The 20,000-nt window shown below is 38.6% G+C and overlaps 1 protein-coding gene across 4 annotated transcripts in view; it reads left to right on the top strand.

Moving 5' to 3' along the window:
- Positions 1–20,000, top strand: part of rbfox3a (RNA binding fox-1 homolog 3a) — a 458,688-nt gene that overhangs the window by 351,799 nt on the left and 86,889 nt on the right. The window contains exon 1 of one of the 4 annotated variants that reach the window (XM_087794609.1): positions 1,057–1,597. The exons of the other annotated variants lie outside the window; for them this stretch is intronic. Within the exon in view, the coding sequence (XP_087650735.1) occupies positions 1,472–1,597 (126 nt within the window). The 5' untranslated portion in view covers positions 1,057–1,471. Of the gene's footprint in view, positions 1–1,056; positions 1,598–20,000 lie in introns of those variants that run through there. 4 annotated transcript variants of the gene reach the window in all.

Genomic DNA, 20,000 nt, shown 5'->3' with positions numbered 1-20,000 from the left:
TTTCTTGATCTATAAAGGTTTTTATTGGAGGCCATACTACTGTTTAACCCCGGCCATAATACTGTCGTGATGCTGCTATACAGCTATAGATGTACACTCCGGAGCCTAAAGTAACGTAGAAGATAATCAAGAATATATTTATTGAAAAGTATAAAGTTGAATATTTTTAAACAATATCAAAATACAGAAAAAAGTACAGTTTACTTATTCAAAAAATACAATTCCCATGCACCAGCCACAACGTGCTCATACCATTGTCTGTTTTAGATCAAAAGGAAAAGAAAAAGAGAAGAATCCACCTCCTCATTATTCCCCAAGAGTAGAACCGTCGCTCCTCCATCAACGTCAGATTACACTTATTCATTTCTTTCATATACATTCACCACCAAAAAAATAAATAATCTGCCGTGTTCCTGCAGCGAGGCCCCGCGCAGGGAAGGTATGAGGGAATGAGTGGGGGTGTATATTTTACTATATCTCATTATTCAGCCATTAGCCGCTCCTTTCTAGGGAAATGCTACGCTTAAAGAAAATATCCTCCTCACAACTGAGCAATAAATTTAATTAAGCCGCTACATCAGCTCTGCCATTTTGGGGGAAAGGCGCTAAACAATCGCTGTAATTGTTTTCGTCCCTAATTGTTTTTTAAATCAAATAATTTTAACCGTGCGTGTGCGTGTGCGTGTGTGTGTTGCACCTTGCAACATCCGAACCATTAGTGTGAGATGTGTGTGAGTGTGTAAACACAAGCAGATGTTTGGAATGGGTCCTCACAACATCTGGACGGCGTAAATCCAGCAGCAACACTGCACTCAGTGGATTTAGAGGAGGAATAATGTCTTTAGGAGAATGTTTCTGACAGTTTTTCATTTGCTTGTTTGCATATAAGTGGAGGATTTATTTTAACCGTTTTTGGAAAAAACAAGCGGCAGCACGAAGCTTGAGTATTTATCTGATATAATCAGAGGCGGAGGATGGGGTTAAAGTGTGTGTGCAACTCCCCTCTGGCATCTCCCCCCCCGTCCACGCTCTTTCTCGCTCTCCGTTTCTCTCTTACTCCAATCACCCCTTCTCCTTCCCTCAAGGACCTCCCCAGCCTACTTTGCCCCGCCTCCCCTCTTCATCCCTTGCCTCCTTCCTTCCTTCCCTCCTCCCTGTAACCATTTGCATGCCTCGGCATCCCCACCTCCTTTTCTCAAAGTAAACAGAGGCGAGAAGAACAGAAGCATCACTTTGCCTCCTGTGCACATTAGCCTCCCACACACACACACACTTTCCACGTCGATCCGCTTTGCTTCCAGTGTGTGTGTGTGTGTGTGTGTGTGAGAGAGTCTGTCAGCATCCCTCGTCGGTATCTGCTGAAGTAGTAACTCCACGACTGGCCGCCGCTGACGGCAGAGAAGAGAGGGAGGGGAGAAGAAGTCGCGAGGACAGAGCTTGACAGACAGAAGCGTGTAAACAGAGTGTCTCTATGAGTAAAGGGTCCCGTCTCCACATGCTGTGCTCTATGGCAAACTCTGGCTGTGTTCTGCTGTCCGGGACCGGGATGTTACCCCACTCTCTGCAATGCCCCCCTGCTTTCCTCTATCTGCCCCAGGTAAGACCCACCCCTCCCACTCTCTCTTTTTTCAACTTTCCAAAAGTGCATGGTTACTTTGTCATCCTTCACTTTCAACGCTTTTCTTCAACTTTTTCTTTTTTCATTCATCCCCTCCTTTCATCTCGTATTGTGTAGCACATGTCCGCCCCTCCCCCCCCGGTGTGTGTGTCTGTGAGTGTTTGGTGGGCACCGGGACAGGGACAGATGTCGACTCAGAACTGAGTCAGACAATAGACCCAAACGACTGCTGGCTCACTTCTTGGAGAGCAGTTTATCTCTGTTTACTTAAAAGTGCTCAATTGACACCACGTTGGTCAATTTCAGTTCTCGGCGCCAGAACTCCAGTCTGTGTGTGTGTGTGTGTGTGTTTGCTGTTGTTTTATGGCACTACTGGAAGCATGTGCGGTGGCAGGCGGTCCCCGTTTTCTCTGGACAGTTTGTTATTGCAGCCGTATAAAATATGATAAGACTGGAGAGAGCTGCCGTATAATATATGAGCGGGCTGTGGCGAGCTAACCTGCCGCGTCCAGACTCCAAATAGCCGCCACACATCACCTTTACACGGCGGCCCAGACCACCAGCAGGCTGGCAACACACATGGGCCCAAACACACACACACACACAGCACCAGCTGGGATCCACACACACACTTCCACTCTCCATGTGGGGACAGGAGCTCCACGAGTCCTCTGGGAAACAGTCTGTTAGTCCCCAAGTAATGTGTATTTCACTGTTTATTACTGGTGTGGAAGCACTAATAAATATTATTTTACAATTTCTAGAGGAGCAACCATTTATTTTTATTTTTATTAATAAAAACTTAATTGAAGTTTAAAACTTTGGAGCCTTTTGTAATTTCCCTCATGTCTAATTCTTATTTCTCTTTTGTCTTCAGGCCTTTTCATTTAAACTTGTTGATTAAAATACACCTTTAAAAATACGAACACAGTAAAAGAGACGGAATCATTTATTTATCCTTGTTTTCCCTCCTTTTTATTAGTGCCTGACTGTCCACATCTCTCATCCTCATGTACTTTCACTGAGGCAGCTCACACATTATTCATGGATGTGCTTCATTTCAACAGAGATTCCTACGCTTAAATTCAAGATATTCTCTTGAAGAGCAGAATGCTTTAATGAAATTGGAATGTTTAATTTTTAATGAAAATATACTCGTCACATTGAGATTCAAGCTGAAGATGTCATATTCCAAGGTTCACTCAGAAGTAGATACATCTTCAGAAGGATGTTTTTTTTTCCATCCTATTTTTGGAGTGAAAAAAAAAAGAAAGAAAAAATACTTCTTCATTCAGAGTAAACCAAACTCTTGTCTTAATATAAAAAAAGAAAAAGAAAAAATTGTTGTAACCGTCGATTACACCTCGTCCCCAAGGAGGCTGATTCTTCACCTCACAATTTTTTATTTAGAACATTTATATTTTGTTTACAATTTGAAGAATGTTTCTGAGAAGATTTTTGTTTTAAAATAATCTAACAATATGTTTGTAAGTAAATGTAGTAGATCTAGGAAAACTCATAAACATTTAATATTGTTCCTTTTTTTTAAGTTTAAGTAAGTAAGTTTTTCAAGTAATTTACATGATGATACAATGATATAAAGGCTGAATGATTACATCCTTTGCTATGTTGTGAACGACAGCATTTCTATCTGTTTTTTCTAAATGTCATATTGAACTTTTTGGAATTTGGGGTTTCCATATTCATGTGCTTTTGCTGAGGGAGCTCACCTATTATTCATGACACTGTGCTCTTTACTTCTGCTCCCATTTTTTCATATTCTATTGGAAAGTGGAGGAATTGCCTAAATTAGAATCCTAATGAAACGTGCGCATCTCATGACTGATTATTAAGAAAATAGGAAACATGGAATACGTCTCCATGCTTAGAAGAAAATGACCTGTTAGTTTCCTCCACAGTAAATCAATTTTGATTCCTATTTCGTGTGTGAATTTCATCATTTAGTTGTTGATTTAATCTAATCAGATTTTTTGTTTTCCTGCCATTAATATTATCATCTCATGACAATGTTATTGGATCATGCTCCTTCTTTTGCTTACTTTCATATGCTTTTATCACAGAGCTGCATTGTTTTTTTGGGTGTGACTGTTGAGCATTTTCTTCTTCATCTGTATTTTTGCTGAAGAAATTCAGTCATTATTCATGACACAGTCCTTGTTTATTTCATAACAGTCACCCGTGCCGGTTCCTCCTGTAAATTAGAAGACATATTTGGAATTATCATTAATAATTGCTGTTAAAATTTGAATTGTTGATGATGATCACTAATGACTGAATCAGGAGAATTTAAAGTGAAATGAACTGCAGCTTTCATTTTTTAAGCATGAAATCAATGTGTCTTGAAATTCATGCATTCAAACAAAATAACTTCTTAAATGAAGGTCTTAATTAATAGTTACACTCGAGTCATACGGTAAATATTTCAGTCCTTAAATGTAATGAGTTATTTAAATAATATAAGGCATTATTAATCAACGTTCCCTTAACACGCAGAAGTTGTAATCGTGTCTTCCATCGTCTGTGCGCTGTCAAAAACATCCACTTCATCTTAACCTTGCTCTTTCCACGTCTCAGTATGTGTTTATGTTTGTGAGCGATGCTCTTCTCAACCATCCGTTTGAACAGACAACATGGATCACAGCGGAACATACCAGCGCTCCTCTAAAACATTCATCTCATCCCTCCGTGCATATTGGATTTCCATTCCACCCTCTCTTCTCCAATACGCCCCTTTGTATCTCTCTCTCGATTCTCCCAAGGCGATGTCTTGGAAAAAAAAAAAGTCCTCGTAAGTCAATACGATGTGCTAAATCTGCTTGTGCAAGCTTCCTTGCTTTCCCCAGGGAGGGAGGGAGGAGGAGGATCCTTTACCAAAGCGCACCTAACAGTTAAACACTTCCTCTCTGCTGGTCGGAATACACCCAGGAATGTGGTGAAATAAACTCCCCTCTTCCTTCTCCTCACCTCTTTGGCTTTATTCTTCTCTCTTCCCCCTCTCATGTCCTACGCTTTGTTCTTCTCTGCCCTCTTTTGTAGCACTTTGTATTGTTTTGCGGGGCATGTTCCCACGTCTCATGTGGGAATGATTGGTTCCCTAGAACAATATGATGCATTTTCTATTCAGGGAGCTTTGTCAGAGGAAACAATCGTCGTGTTTTCTTCAGAGCCTTACATGTATTATGTGCTATAATTGTAGGGCCGAAAAGACGGGATAATATAATAATTTCATAGGATTGACACACATGACTTATGGGGGTCACTTTGGCCTCAAATGAACATTACACAAATTTAAAGCGATCTGATGAAATTATCAAACATTTTCCAGGATAGAAAAGGCAAAAGTGACTTATGTTTAGAACGACCACTCTTCCGGTCCAGCCCAGAAACATGTCATGGTGCTACTATTTATTTAGTATATATATATATACTATATAAATATATTGATAAATGTAGTTTAAAGTGCAAATCAATTGTCTTACTTAATTGGAATATCATGTGTAATCCATATCAAGCAACAATTTCACGTTTAAAGCAATCTTGTGTCCGAGTGGTTTGGTCTCTAATGAGAAGTGGTTCAGGACCATGGACAGTTCCACACATCCAGTCACATTCCACAGCTGAGTCTAAAGTGGGATTGCCGGGGGGTTCTGGAGCCAATCATCTCAGCTGACATGGGGGGTGGAGGGGGACCTGGTATTCCCCGGATAAATCAGCTGTCACTCTCAGAATTGTTACAGCAAGCTATTTATACTCTCATTCACGACAGTAATCTTTTTAAAAGCTGCAGTTCTATCACGTTTGTATTTTGGAATTAGTTTAATTAGTTTTACGAAATTTGAGCTTTAATATTCAAATATTAGGTAACTCATAGAACATTATATTATATTATACATTTGTTATACAATATTTTACAGTATATTGCAAATCTTTTTTGTATTTGCTGCTATAAATCAGTGCATATTTGGCATTGATAAGATTATTATTTTAAATAAATCAACATTAGAATATCAAGAACACCAACCTAACCCTGTGTTATATAATGAAAAGAAGATATGATACTTTTGTAAGATGCTTTTTTACCCTCATCTTTACTTTCAGTTGGTTTTGACTCACTTCGGTTTACCAAAAAAAGGGTTGTGATCTCAGAAATGGGTGACTAAGAATAAAGTCTACAAGGTTAAAAAGTCATTCATAATTCTATAATTTCAAGATGTTGTCATGAAAGTTTTCTGTAATCAAAGCTTAGAATAAGTGTTATTGAGGTATGTCGAAGAAAGCTCTTGCCAAAATTCAGGAGAAGGCGAGTGAACTGCACCAAGTGAATGGATCAGATCTGTTGGGCACACTGTTCATAAAAACGAGTACTTCTCCAGGTACTGCGTTCTGAATAAGCTGCGGTTCATGTTTGTAAACATGACGGATCTGCTTCAAAGATCCGCTTAAATGATTGGTCAAAACATAGTTACATCACTGCCGACATTGAGGTCCTCACCTTTTGAATTTACACAAGCCTCAGAACCTCTGTTTCTGTTTTCTTGGCTACAATTGATGGTGAGTGGTTTAAACTTCCTTCCTGTGGCAGAAAAACAATCTTTCCTTCTGCGGTCAGACTTCAACACACTTCAACATTTATCCGATTTAAGACCTGATGCACCCACACACACTTTGCTGCTTTTTTACTTTAAACGAAAAACTACAAAAATGTGGAGTTTTTCTTTCATATGTACAATGTTTTAAAATATTAATTTGTTGCAGCAGAAGAAAGGTTCTAAGTTTTATGCATAAGAAAATACAAATACATATGTATATTTTTGTCATCTTGATATTAAAATGAATGTATGTGTATGTCTTTTTGATATTTCTATGTTATCAAATCAGATGATTATGACAAGTATCAAATAATATATATATATATATATTTAATTGTATGGCAGAAATAATGCTCACATTTATGGTGGCCTCATTGATCATTTCCACACTTCAAAACACTGAATCACTGCAGAAAAATACTGTCCGACATATCGTGCCTCTCCCCTTCACGTGCCAATTCAAAGCCAATCATATTAAAACTTGTCAAACTGTTTGAGATACCAGCATCAATTAGGATTATAGAAGTTCTGACCTCCTCGACTGAGCCTCCAACCACATTTATTTGTCACAAAAAAAGCAACATCGCTCAGCCTACTTTCATCAAAGTTGCAGTTTGCAGCATGAGGCTCGGTCCATTCAATTTTGGGGCGGTTCCAGACATTTTCATTAATTTCTCTTGAAATATTACAAGGGCCTTGATGGCAATCTGTACTCCTCAACTGCACTCTGACTTAATTAAAATATCCGCCGAGAAGCACAAACAGTGTTCGAGAACATAACAGTTCAATCGAGGCTGATTAATGAGGAGATGCATTTTCTTTTTCCTCCAAAATCCTCGGCTCTGCTCGATACAATATTTATATTTTTAAATAAAGCAAATACATCATTGCACCTTTAAACATTATTATGTCATTTGTTTAAATTTAACTCAGCAGGATTCAAATGAAAATGGGAAAGTTATGTACAAGAATTAAAAGAAGAATACATATATATGGTCATTTTATGGTTATTTTCTTTCTATTTTCTCTCTATTATCCACGTGTTCAGACTTCCCAGACTCCAATGTTAAATTCTATTGAGTAATCATCTTGATTTTTACTTGCCTTAGAATGTGATTATTAATCTTAATAGTTCTATTAATTTCACCTAAAGCAAAGTTTATTGTAGTAAATTAATTTTAAAAAAAATGGTTGACATATGTGTGATATGAATATTACCAGGACAACCACAATGAATGGCTGCAGTGCTGCAATGTAGTTTGCACAGAAACAGAACAATTTAAGGGTAAAGTATGGCTGATGGATTTTTTTTATTTGTATGTTTAATGTCTCTCTGCTAAAAATACACATGTATTTATATGAAAAAAAGTTTTTAGAAATAACTTTAAAACCTTTAAATGCATGTATAAAAAAGAGGTTCTTCTAAAGTGCATTGAACAGTTCTGCTCTACGCACATCAGCACCAGATCAATATTCTTATTTATCAATTTTTGGCTCGTCTTCAACGCTGTTCCTCTTCTTTTCCGTGCCTCCATCTTCACCGTCTCCCTCTCCAGCCGGAGAGTGGGTCTGGTTCTTCGACAAGTTTCCTAATCCCAGATAAGCCCACCTGCTCTGAGGCCAAGTTCAAACAGAACATGTTTTACATCTCTCAAAGTTAGAACTGAATTCCTAATGTCATTCTTTCATCCTGTTATGAAAGCACTCACACACACATATACACAGATCTCTCTGAGACACTGTTCTTCCTCTCATTAGCTTTTCTCACCCATGTCCCAATTTATAAAGCAGAAGCAAATGTAATTGGATGTAGCAAAGTCTTTCCCCCCTTATTCATCTTTCTATTTTCCTTTACGTTCACCTCCGTCTGCCCCCCCCCCCTCCCCTTCCTGAACATCTCCACACTCTGTCTTTATTTCCACATAGTTGGACAGTGAAATATACAGTTCACCTTGACGTCGTTGGCTTGTAAACAGCCGACAGGTAATGATATGGTGGTTTGGATTACGGGGCCATCGTGCCGTGAATTGTTCCACTCAGACGCAGTGAAAGTTTCCTTGTGCTTCAGCTGCTATTCTGCTTCATGATTTACGAGCCTCATTGTCACGAAGGAACAACAAAGCTGTAAACAACGCATAGGTAGCACTTTCCAGCCATAAAACCAAAAAGGTCACTTGGAGAAATAATTATGAGTTAAAAAAAAAAAAAAAAAAACGCGTGAGAGGGAAGGAAGTCGACTCTGACTGTATGGCTCTGTGAACAGTGGGACAGTGACAGTGTTGCAGAAATGATTGGCCACTACTGGAATATTTGTGTCTCATAAATCCGCCATCATTCAGCCGTTATTCATGACCTCTGAGCCGACTAGGGGTCTCCGATGAGGGGAGGCCTATTGCCTTGACAACCTCCTACTGGCATGTCAATACTGGACCATCTACTAATGGTCTTGTGGGTTTTTGCCCAGTGTAGACCAAGAATTTCCATAAATATACATTGTTTTATATATATATATATATATTTGTGGTTAGCAAGCCATTTAATTCCATCCAACATTTCATTAAGTAAATTCTGAGGTGAAAAGTTGATGACAAGTTTAAATTTCATTATTATTATTGATTGTATTTATTATTGTTTTTGTTATTTGTCATTTATACACTGTATGTCTAAATTGAATGGGTTTGTACATTAAATGTTGATTTATTCTATTTATTTCTTTTTTTTTTAACTGCTGTGACTAAACAAATTTCCCCAACGTGGGAAGAAAAAAAAGTTACTCAATCAATCTAATCTACACAAAAATATTGAAACGAGTAAGGGAGGAATGGGGGAGTGGAAACTGAGCACCCAAAGACACATGGAATTTAAATATAAAGTAAGATACAATACCTTGAGGAAGCTTGTGTCGTTTGTGCCGTAACTAACCTAAAGAAAAACGAATATGGTTAGATTTTCTTGTTGAAGTCTGAACTGGATCCACCCTTTAAGTTTATTTCCCTATAGAGTTATTGTGAGTAATAGAAGGACAGAGAATTGTTCAGCAACTTTCTAAATCAATGTTGAAACCGATACAGCAACTTTTTAAAGTCTGGATTTGGATTATTGTAATCATTGAATCTCAATCAAGATATAAGTTGCTCTGTTACGAGAAAAGTTAACAATAAGTGTAAAAAAACAAATAAAAAAGATAAATTATTGTCATAAAAGATGCTTGAAAATGCTTAGTCAAAATAAATGTAATGTGTTTGTAATGATAATAACAAAAAACACATGAATACTTCTCCAAGTCCCATTCTTAACTCCTAATTATCAAATGGTTTATGATCATGCTACAACCAAACACAAGTGACGGGAGGAATTGTTCCGTACAGAACAGAACATGAAAATCTATGAGTCCAAGTGTCACCCACAGACGGGTATGAAAGAGGACGTTGCAGTTTGACACGTCGGAGGTTCCTAGCATCATGTTAGCTAAAGGTCCTAAAGAGCAGGTGGACGGCAATGCAGTTAAAGGTTATCCAGACCAGCTAGCTTGTTAGTGCGCCACTGATGTGACAGCATACAGTAGAATGAGGGGTCAGAAGGTCAAAGGTTCTGACCCCGGAAGCATCTGGGGAGGACCCCGCTGTCATTTGTTTAAGGTTATGTTCATCACGGAGAAATCCTTAGACTCTGCTCTCAACACTTCCCGGAGAAGGGTGGTCAGTAATTGCCCTCGGTGTTTACCCCCGGTCCCCTCCACTGACTTTGTAGGTGTGTTTGTAAAGTGTCAGGAAATCATCACTCCCGCCTGTCGCTGCGTTTCATCTTTCATTCTCTATCATGTTTCATCGGATTCTCTTAAGCCGTACAGAGGTTCGACAAAAACACAAACTGACAATCAGCTTATCCCACCGTTACACAACCACGGCGGACGGATTCCTACACACACTCCCACCCGAGCGAGCGCGTGTCCCTTTGCCTCGGCTCCCAGTAATTAGCATTAATTGTTGCCATTAACGCAGGAACAAGGGCTAAATTGAATCACAAGTGGAAGACAAATATTGATGCTAATTGACAAAGCTGTTTTTAGGAGGAATTTGTCCCCCAAATGCTTCAGATAGATTCTCATTAACCCTCATTTGCATAGATTAATCAGTGACAATTAGAATTGAGGATGATTGTCAAACCCTGCTCGCATCCTGTGTGTGAGTGTGTGTGACCTGTAGCATTTAAACAATTGTACCCGTCTCACACACACACACACACACGCGCAAAGTATACACACACACACGCACGCGCAAACACACGCCTGTTTTTGTAAATATCACAGTCCATTGGTCACCGCGAAGGCTTCGGCACGCGAACGTCAACTCAGCACTTCTGGAGAGGACATTAAATCCGTGACTCGGGCAACTCTGGCCTGATCTGGCAACCTCACCTATTGATTACAAAGCTCAGGTATTTTATAAGTGTCGGCTCCCGCTCTGAACCAGACCGGAGACAACACGTACACGCCTTCATTGATCTCCACGACGAACAGGGATGTTTTATTCTAGAGAGAATAACAACTCAGCCACTTTTATGAAAGAAAGTTATTCAAAACTATTATTATTTAAACTGCAGACTAGAGCTAACATTTTAAATGTCCTTTGTTATAGTTTCATCTTACACATGTCCATGGTCTGGACAGACTAGATACTCAACAAAGCTTTTTACTCCTATGATACATATAAATAAATATACCATAAAAATGGTGGCCCCCAAACATTATATTACACTAAAATTATGTTTAATTGTATTTCATGTACACAAAATGCTAATTTCCGACCACACATTACAGAATTAGGATTTGGTCGTGCAGTGGTTATATAAAAACATATAGGACACGTAGAAAAAAGCAATTGCATCATTGGTTTACAAGTCGCGAAACTGGATTAAATGGCTTTACTGAATAAAGAAAGAAGCCCCAGAGAGCGCAGGTCTGCTACTGCAGCTGCAACACAATAATGTGTCATTAATAACCACTTAAAAATGCTAATGCCGAGCTCGGAGATCTAGAGCGGAGAACAATTGAGCTCTGTGATGAAACTGAAGTCAGAGATGAATTAAAGAATAAAAGTATTTATTTACATAGAATTTAGTTTTTTTTTTCCAGGGTTCTGTAGTTTGATGAAACCCAGAGCAGAATGATGAACTCTTTAAATCTATGACTACACACGTGTAAACCGTGGTAAAGGCAAGTGTATCATAAAAAAATACAACATGATTAAGACGCCTCAGGTGAAAAGTTCACAAACACGCTCCAGACACAGCACTAATGCCGTCCTCGAGCTGTGTGCGGGGCCTTTCCCAGCCATTTTCATTAATTTCACGCCATTAATGAGCGAGAATACGAAATGGAGGAGGAAAATATGGCTATCAATCGCAGCTGTTGTTGGCAGGTGTATAATGAAGTATCAGAGTCCAATTGAATTGGCTCTAATTACAGCAGTCTTCAGATATTTCTTCATCTGTAGAAGGCCTATTAATGTACATGCTGTGTGTGTGTGTGTGTGTGTGTGTGTTTGTGCATGCAATCATGCTTACATGTGTACTTATAGAGGCTTTGATCCTCAGCATTTGATAGTGTCTCACACACACGAACACACACACACAGCGTCACACTTGGTGGTCTGTTCCCCGCATCTCCCAATACTTAATAAGGAAAGCAGCACTTAAGAGGAAATGGGATTATATTAATTCAATTCATCTGATAATACCAGGGTACCGCATCACTGGTGGTCCATCGCCGAATCTGCAATCGGATCAGACCTCAGCATAACACAGAGTGAGATGGTGCAGCTCGTAGGTGTGTGTGTGTGTGTGTGTGTGTGTGTGTGCGCCACGACACGGAAGGTAATTAGGGAAGATTTTGATAATTTCGCTGACTATGAGGGACATCATCTTAGTTTAAATTGTAATTAGCCAGACACACAAACACGTGCTTCGCCTCAAACTCGGAGGAAACTTTTTTCTTCCCGACATGATTTGGCATCACCTTAAACTCCTCCCTCCTGCGGAGCCGTGTGTCGGGAGTCTCCGTCCTGTGATGATCTAGAGGTTTAATTTCCTCACTATGGGCACCGTATAGATAAAAAGATTGGCCCTCATAAAGGGCCAGGAGTTAACCATGCTTCTTCAGGGCAGGATGTGGACCTTGTTACAACTCTGTCTTTTATAGATGCTGTTGATTTGCTTAAATTGGTTCTTGGTTTGAGGCCCTCGTGGTGGCCATGTTTTGTTTTTTGTTTGGCACACAAGGATAAGGAAATATAATTTTATGGCCCTTTTGTAAAACAAACTACATTCATCTGGCTTCTGCACTGACCCGCTAAACAACATTCACAAAGGCTACTAATAAGTCAGATAAAATATTTACGCCGTCGCTGGGCGGTGAAGAATTAAAACTGCTGGCGTTCTCTTTACAATTCAATTGAGACGATAGAAATGTGCACGCAGCACATGCAGTATATTGAGAGAGGATGCCTGTAGATGCGGACGATGGTAAAGTGCTGATACAAGTCATTCATTATATTACAACAGCTTAAAGAAACTAAAGAACGTGTGATTGAATGAAAGTTGTTGGCAGTAAACCACTTCTATTCATCGCTCTGACAGTCAATTTCCTCAAAGTACGCTTGGTTTAATGTAATATTGCACAGAAGTGCCTTTTTTTCACTCATGATATAGATTAAGACAACTTGCTGGAGGAGATAATGATTATTATTGAATTTGCTGAGCCTGGCGGGATCGGTCATCTCTTCACTTGTATTGCAACAATGGTATAGAACTAAAAAAACTAAAATAAATGTGATGTTGAGCAAAATTCCTGTTGTTTAATTTCTGGTAATATGTTAGATTTCTGCACATCACAAGGGTTTGTGTATTGTATTTGTTTTGTCACAGTGAAGAAAGAGCTGAGCCAGAAACCAAAGTTCTTAATTTACAAGTCGATCAATACTCCTGCTATCGTCTGTAATCAGGAACTATAGTATTGACAAAAAAAAAAAGTTTTACCACAGTGACTGGACTCACACTGAGATGCCATTTGATGTGGTTTGAGCACTTTTTATATCCTTTATTGTGGGCATAATAGGAAGCAAGGTTTCGAAAGACCCATTGCACGTCGGAGAGATTATGTCTCCCACTTGGCCTTGGAACTAGCTTCTAATATTGTCATTATTTTTGTATTTAATGTTATTATCATTATTTTTTCGTTTGGTTGTGGATTTAATTATTGTCGAGAAATGTACATCTTTGGATTCCATAATAAAAAAAACTGCTATTCTAATCTACGACAGAGAGAAGTCATTTTATTCCTGTTCACTGTTCTTATGACAATTTCACACCAAAATCAATATATTTAAAAATAACTTTTCTAATTTACACAGTTCACTTGATTAATTTTTCATCCCTTTTTTTTTTTTAAACCCATCAAAAGGCAAAATGCATTCAGTAAGCTCACCTTTTCCAGTTTAATGCAGTTCACAATGTGTTTGTTGTTTATCCCGTTTTTCCTTTTTTATTTAGTTTTACTGTGCTGCTGCAGTAATATATTTCTCACCTGTAAAACTACCAAAGGCTTCTGTTATCCAAATAAATCCAAATGGGAAATATCCACGACTTAAATTAGAGGAAGTAACTGCTGCAGTACATTTTTGAGTCTTTCAAACTTAATAAAAAAAAGAACAAGGGATTTAGATTTGTTCACTAATGTAGTTGCATAGTGGAATCAAATTAAGAATAAAAGTAAGTTGCTCAGTCAACATTATTACCAAAAGGTTGAGGAGAAGCACATAAAGCAGCCGTAAAAAGCGGAGTAAAAAAAAGATAATGAAAGATGAGGGAGTTAAAGGTCCACCTCCTCATTTCATGCTGGGTAACTGCTGCCCTGATTTTATGGATCCAATAGCTTTCAAATGGGTTTTTGTTCCCTCACCTTCCTAATGGAAGGCGAGCTGTGATCAATATCCATGGCTTGAAGGAGTGAGGGATTGCTATTATGCATCAATATGTCAGCCCAATAAAAATACAAAATTGGGAACGGTGCGTCTAGTTGCCACCAATTCCAGTTTCTGTGAATGTATCTGAGCATTATGAACTTATCTAATTTAACTTCTTGCTCCTTAAGAGGCTCAAGCTCTATTTGTTTTGGGCAAAATGTACAACGCATTTCATTTCCTTCCCTAGAGCAGGGTTCACATAAAAATAACTCCTGGTTCAAACCCCCACTTACTAAAGTATTGGACATATATCTGACAGTATATTATTTGTTTTTCAACGTCTCCCTGGTCGCTGTAACCACCTTCCTGATCAGGATTTATTCACGATCCTGGACCTTTTTTATGAATGAAAAGCTTTGTCTTGACCATTTGCATTTTCTATTTCCCAAAGCTTTAAAATAAAAGCAATGCTTACAGAAAATGTCATATCTGTCTCGTTTCAATTCACTCTCAACTCATACACTAAAATAGTAATAAAATAATCAGTATTTGTCTAAATTGTCTTAGGGTTTCTTTAAAACTAAGAAGAAATAAATATTTGGTAAATAAGGTCTGGGATTGAACTAGAAACCTCTTAAACTTATAAACTTCCCATCACCTCCAACAAACCCCTCTTCTCTGAACAGTAAATACAACAATCTCTCACTTCCAATTTGGTAAGTGAATTTCCATTTAATGAAATATTAAGAAGTGAAATTCATTGCTGGGCTAGTTCGACCCGTGGGATATTCCGGCATGCTGCATTAACCAACTGATAGCTACAAAATGTCAGCGTTTGTCTTGTGGCACTTCTTCTCATGAGACTCTCCCTGCTTCTAATGATACAGATCACTAATAATTATGTGCTTGAAAGATATCCACATTTTCACATCCTCCACTTTTCAAACACGTCCCTCTCTATTGCGTACTTTCCACCCTCTTTCTGCACTTGTTTTGCGTGCAGACAGTCTTTAGCTTCACATAATCCCTCGTGTGATTCCTACTCTAGTTCTGTCACCTCTTTTTACCTTCTTTCTTCTCTCCATCCTTCTGGCTAAGCGGAGGAAGGCCTTATCTTTCCTCAGAAGTGCGCTCTGGCTCTTTCTCCCTTTTCCATGTTGTGCGAAATGAATTATAAATGTGAATTACGGCATAGAGAGATATGCTCTTTCAACTACTGGGGATCTATCCATTGATCTCATTTCTTGCTGTGTATGTATTTGCACGTCACCTATCTGTCTCTCGAGCAGGACTCTCTCTCTTTCTCACATCCTGGTCCGCTCTTTTACATAGGAATCCTCCAGTGCTTTATAAATGTATAAATACATGGAAACAAGGCAGCGAGGATTGGTATCACTGAAACGGAACTTCTGGACTCGACTGTGAGCGATGGGAGTATCGCTTTTCATTTTATTGTAAATGTTTATATGTGCTTGGCACCATCGCCAAACCGCTTCTTATTTTGTGTCACTCCATCGTCAAAGATACCGCAGAAATTCCCCAGACCGCAACGGAGATATTTTAGATTCGATAGATCTTCGAATCACTTTCTGTTCTAGGCTCAGGTGTGAAATAGTTCTGATTTAGGTTGACAGAGAGAACTTCACGCACAAAAAATGTACAAATTATACTGAAATAAGATGGAGTCGCTTAAAAAAATGAGCCCGGTTGAAATGGAATGCTTGCTTTAACTATGACCATATTAAATATTAAAGACATTCATCCCCATATTTTACAGCCTTTACCCTAAATCCAGACCAGGACACTGATCAAAGCTCAGTAGAGCTTAAAATGCTGATCTTCAAAAGTATTTCCTTCATATTTATTTCCATCAGCATGTTTAGCTACGTGTCCAAGTTGTTAAGGGGTTACCAAACATAATTTTAAAATGTTGTCAGCGTACACTTGATTTATTTTAGTGAATCAGATGTATGCAGTGTTTTCATTATTATTATGTTATTGCTAGAAACTATACAAGTTTAAAAAATTCCAAAAATTCAGATCAAACCCCAGAACACTGTTAAAATGTCACATTATCTACATTTCTTAAAGATTTAATTCAACAGAAACAGGTTGAACATCAAGAGATTACCTTGGAATGTCTTTATATAAGTATTTTAGTGAAACCAATTTCATTTGAAATATTTTGCGAAACAATTTAGAAGTTACCTAAAGATACTTTCAACCAACATGAACTGTTACTGTTGATAAACCTAACAAAGGCTTCAGCCCTATTGGGAAATTATCTGTTTGATGTCTGGGAAACAATTAATTAAGATGTTGAAGGTTAGCGAAAAGTGAGTGAATGGGATTGAAAAATATACAAAACAAAACCTGGAAGTACCACAAAGGTTTAATGGCATGTAATAAAGATGAAAACTGGGCAACAAAGCTCTCGCATCACAATAAAATATCACCCCAAGGGAGCCCCTCAAGTTGATCCCTATTCATGGTCTACCAACTTCTCTTTCTGACCTTCTGTCCTGAGCCACTCCTATTCAGATCTAAGCCATGGGTCATGACCCCAGAAGGTTTAGAAATTGGAAGGCAGGGTCAAAAGTCACGATGGCCTGGAGTTGCAAGAGGCACTCAAGGATTAAATCAAGCTATTTGCCTTTATAGGAAATAGATTACATGGAGTGGCAGCGTCTTGAGAAGTGGATGTGCTAATAATTTATGCAAACCTTTTCCGAGCAGTCCTCGGGCAATATATGGAGCATGCATGTGCTGTGAACCATAACATTTCAGATCATTGGACTGCATTAAGCCTAGATATGAGCCGGTGTTAGTTGATAATGAAACTTGTCACTAGCGTTGCAGTTATTTCTAATAGCCCTTGACCATTAGCAACACCTTAAAGGGTATCTGACACAATGATGGAACAATGCGTGGATACTATTTAATATGAAATGCATGAATAATAATAAATATGGCAATATTCTGAGACGCACCTTTATACTATAATGAGAAGAAGAAGGTATCAATGTTAACAAGTGTTATAGCTTCCATATAAGCAAAGAAATACCAACACGTTGTTCTAATTCTTCCTGTGAACATACAGCCATGTTCTCATTAACAAAATATTTTTTTAAATATAAAGCGTTGAACAAGTGACAACCAACACTATAGCCTTTCCATAAACCAGCCCTGAAAACAACAACTATACGACTTTCAAAAAAGCTAAAAAAAAAAAGTAAATAAAAAGGAATATAGCATCTGTACTCACATGGAAAAGAGTAACAGATATCTTTGCCAATATAGCTTTATAATAATAATAATAATAATAATAATCTCTATTTATATAGCGCCTCTCTAGACCAGGGTCACAAAGCACTTTGACAGCCATTCACACATACTGATGGGAGTAGGCTGCACCACGTGGCACAACCGAATCTGCCATCAGGAGCAATCAGGGTAAAGTGTCTTGCTCAGGGACACAACGACACAAGCTTGTCTGGAGCTGGGATTGAACCAGCTTTCATATGGACACACACATTTTGTTCAACACAGAGTAAAAACCGTTTCTGATTACGTTTCCTTAGAACATCCTGTCACAGACCTCTTAAGCTCACATCAGTGACCGTCAAACAAGATACAAGTCAAAACATACAAGTTACATAAAAGCTAAATGGAGGCAAAGAGCCTAATATGGTAAGAGAATGACTGTTGTAGAAATGTTTCTGACAGATAACTAACTAATTGATTTGCAGTTATTTTATTATGTATTCCAGTTTAAATATACCCTTTTTCTACATCTTGTTTGATTCATAATTTACTTTTTCTTTGTACCTTCTTTCTTGTTTGCCTGATGGCCCTGCATAGTAAATAACTGCACCTGAGAAAATTCAAATAGTCAGCTTTTGTGTATTATGATGAAATCCTCCGCTAGCATACCACTCGCCAAATAAAGTGTTAAAAAAAAGAAGATAGTTTGGGGCTCTTTTTTTTCCAGACATATGCAACTTACTTATTTACTCATTTTTGTTATGAAGCAACAGCGAGAATTAGACATGGTCAGGCTAAAATATGTAGCCTCCACACTGCAAAACAACACGACAGCTTTAAATTATCTGTCCGTGACTTTCTCTCTTTTCCTACATTTTCTCTCCTGGCACGAAACAAACTGGACAGTGTGTGCTGAATGTGCAGGAGTTGTCAGGCCCAAACATGACTTAGTGTGGCTATTCCCAGACTATGACTGTGTGTGTGTGTGTGTGTGTGTGTGTGTGTGTGTGTGTGTGTGTGTGTGTGTGTGTGTGTGTACGTGTGTGTGTACGTGTGTGTGTGCGCTTGTGGCCAGAGTTGTGTCCAGCACATCCATTACCTGAGCGGGCAGCAGTGTGTGCTTCTCATTCATAATAGATGCTCTGACCAGTACCTGAGATGTATATCATCCACAATATGAAGGGGCCAGGGATTACACTGGGATGGAGTCAGAGTTGCAGAGGATGGAGGGTAGGAGGGCGGGAGGGGGGGTTGTTTCTGAGGAAATATCCAGCATTATTTGAGATCAAGACTTAGTATGAAAAAATGCTCTGCAGTTAAATGATGATGCATGCTGCAGGATTTGTGAATGGAATTCTTGAATGGCGGATAAAAGTGTTCGCCTCAATGACTCAGCTCAGCCGCTGTCGGTGATTATGTGTATAAATAGAGTGGGAAAGCCGTTTGTGATACTTGGAACTTACTTTAAAGCTTTTCTGTGTAAAGTCTAGCATCAAACAGTGGCCCCTGTTGGTGTAAATCCTGACTGCATCATTATCAGCGTTCATCAGAACCACAGAATCAGTCTAGCGTGATCAAGTATTTGCAATTCTACCTGAGTTTCTTAATATCTTATCTCGGGCCGAGAGCTTCTTGCTATTCTCCACGGTGAGAATGTGAGTCTGAAGTGGTGACAAATTAGTTAAAGGTTAGTGTCAGATGTAAGATTGCCAGCAATGATATTAACTCTCTGCCTCTTGACCTTTTTTTCTCTGCCAGCAAATGAGTCACTTCCCACTCCATTTTCCATTTGCTGGCAGTGCAACAAAAGCCTACCGGTCCTTATGAATCAGAGGGAAGCCATGTGGCTGAAGGATGTTTGGTTAGACTGTGGATTTGTTCACGTGGAGAAATACATAAGACATTAGATATCAAGGTGCATGGTGATGCGGTTACTCTCATGCAATCTGTGGTTTAATGGGATCATCGCTGTAGACGTGAGATGTTCATTTAATCGGGACTACTTTCTAATGGCACCCAACAATGTCCTATTGGACTCCTTTTATTTTGATATTAACACTGATTTAATCCATCATTTGTACTTAAGTCAAAAAGATGGTGTTTCAAATGATTCAAAACTAAATGTCCAGGTGCAAATGTTTTTCTTACGACCAGTAACAGATTCATATTTTATTCATAACACGAAGCAGTAAAATAAAGTAACGATTCCACATGAAAGATGAGTGAAGGACAAACCTCATATTCAGGAAAAGCCTCTCTGTTTTCCAGTTGGAAGTCTACGATCATATTAAGGCAGCGCAAAAGTGGTGTGAAATTAAATGAGGTTGTTCAAGTTAAAAAGGCAATGAAAAGTGGGTGGAACCGGTAATTTGGTTATTTCTATGCAATTTAGAAATGAACAGATGCCTCCTTTCCATTTCATGTTTTGGACCCCTATTTTCTTTTATGGTCCTCCCTCCACTTTTCCAAATCAATTACGTGAACTGGCTTGGTGCAAGAGTTGCTGCATATGGCACGATGGCAGACACACACCCACATATCAATGCA

This window comes from Callionymus lyra, chromosome 6 (assembly GCF_982586985.1).
Source record: "Callionymus lyra chromosome 6, fCalLyr1.hap1.1, whole genome shotgun sequence".
Lineage (NCBI taxonomy): Eukaryota > Metazoa > Chordata > Actinopteri > Syngnathiformes > Callionymidae > Callionymus > Callionymus lyra.
The sequence above is the reverse complement of the archived record's forward strand: the minus strand, read 5'-3'. Positions and strand labels throughout refer to the sequence as shown.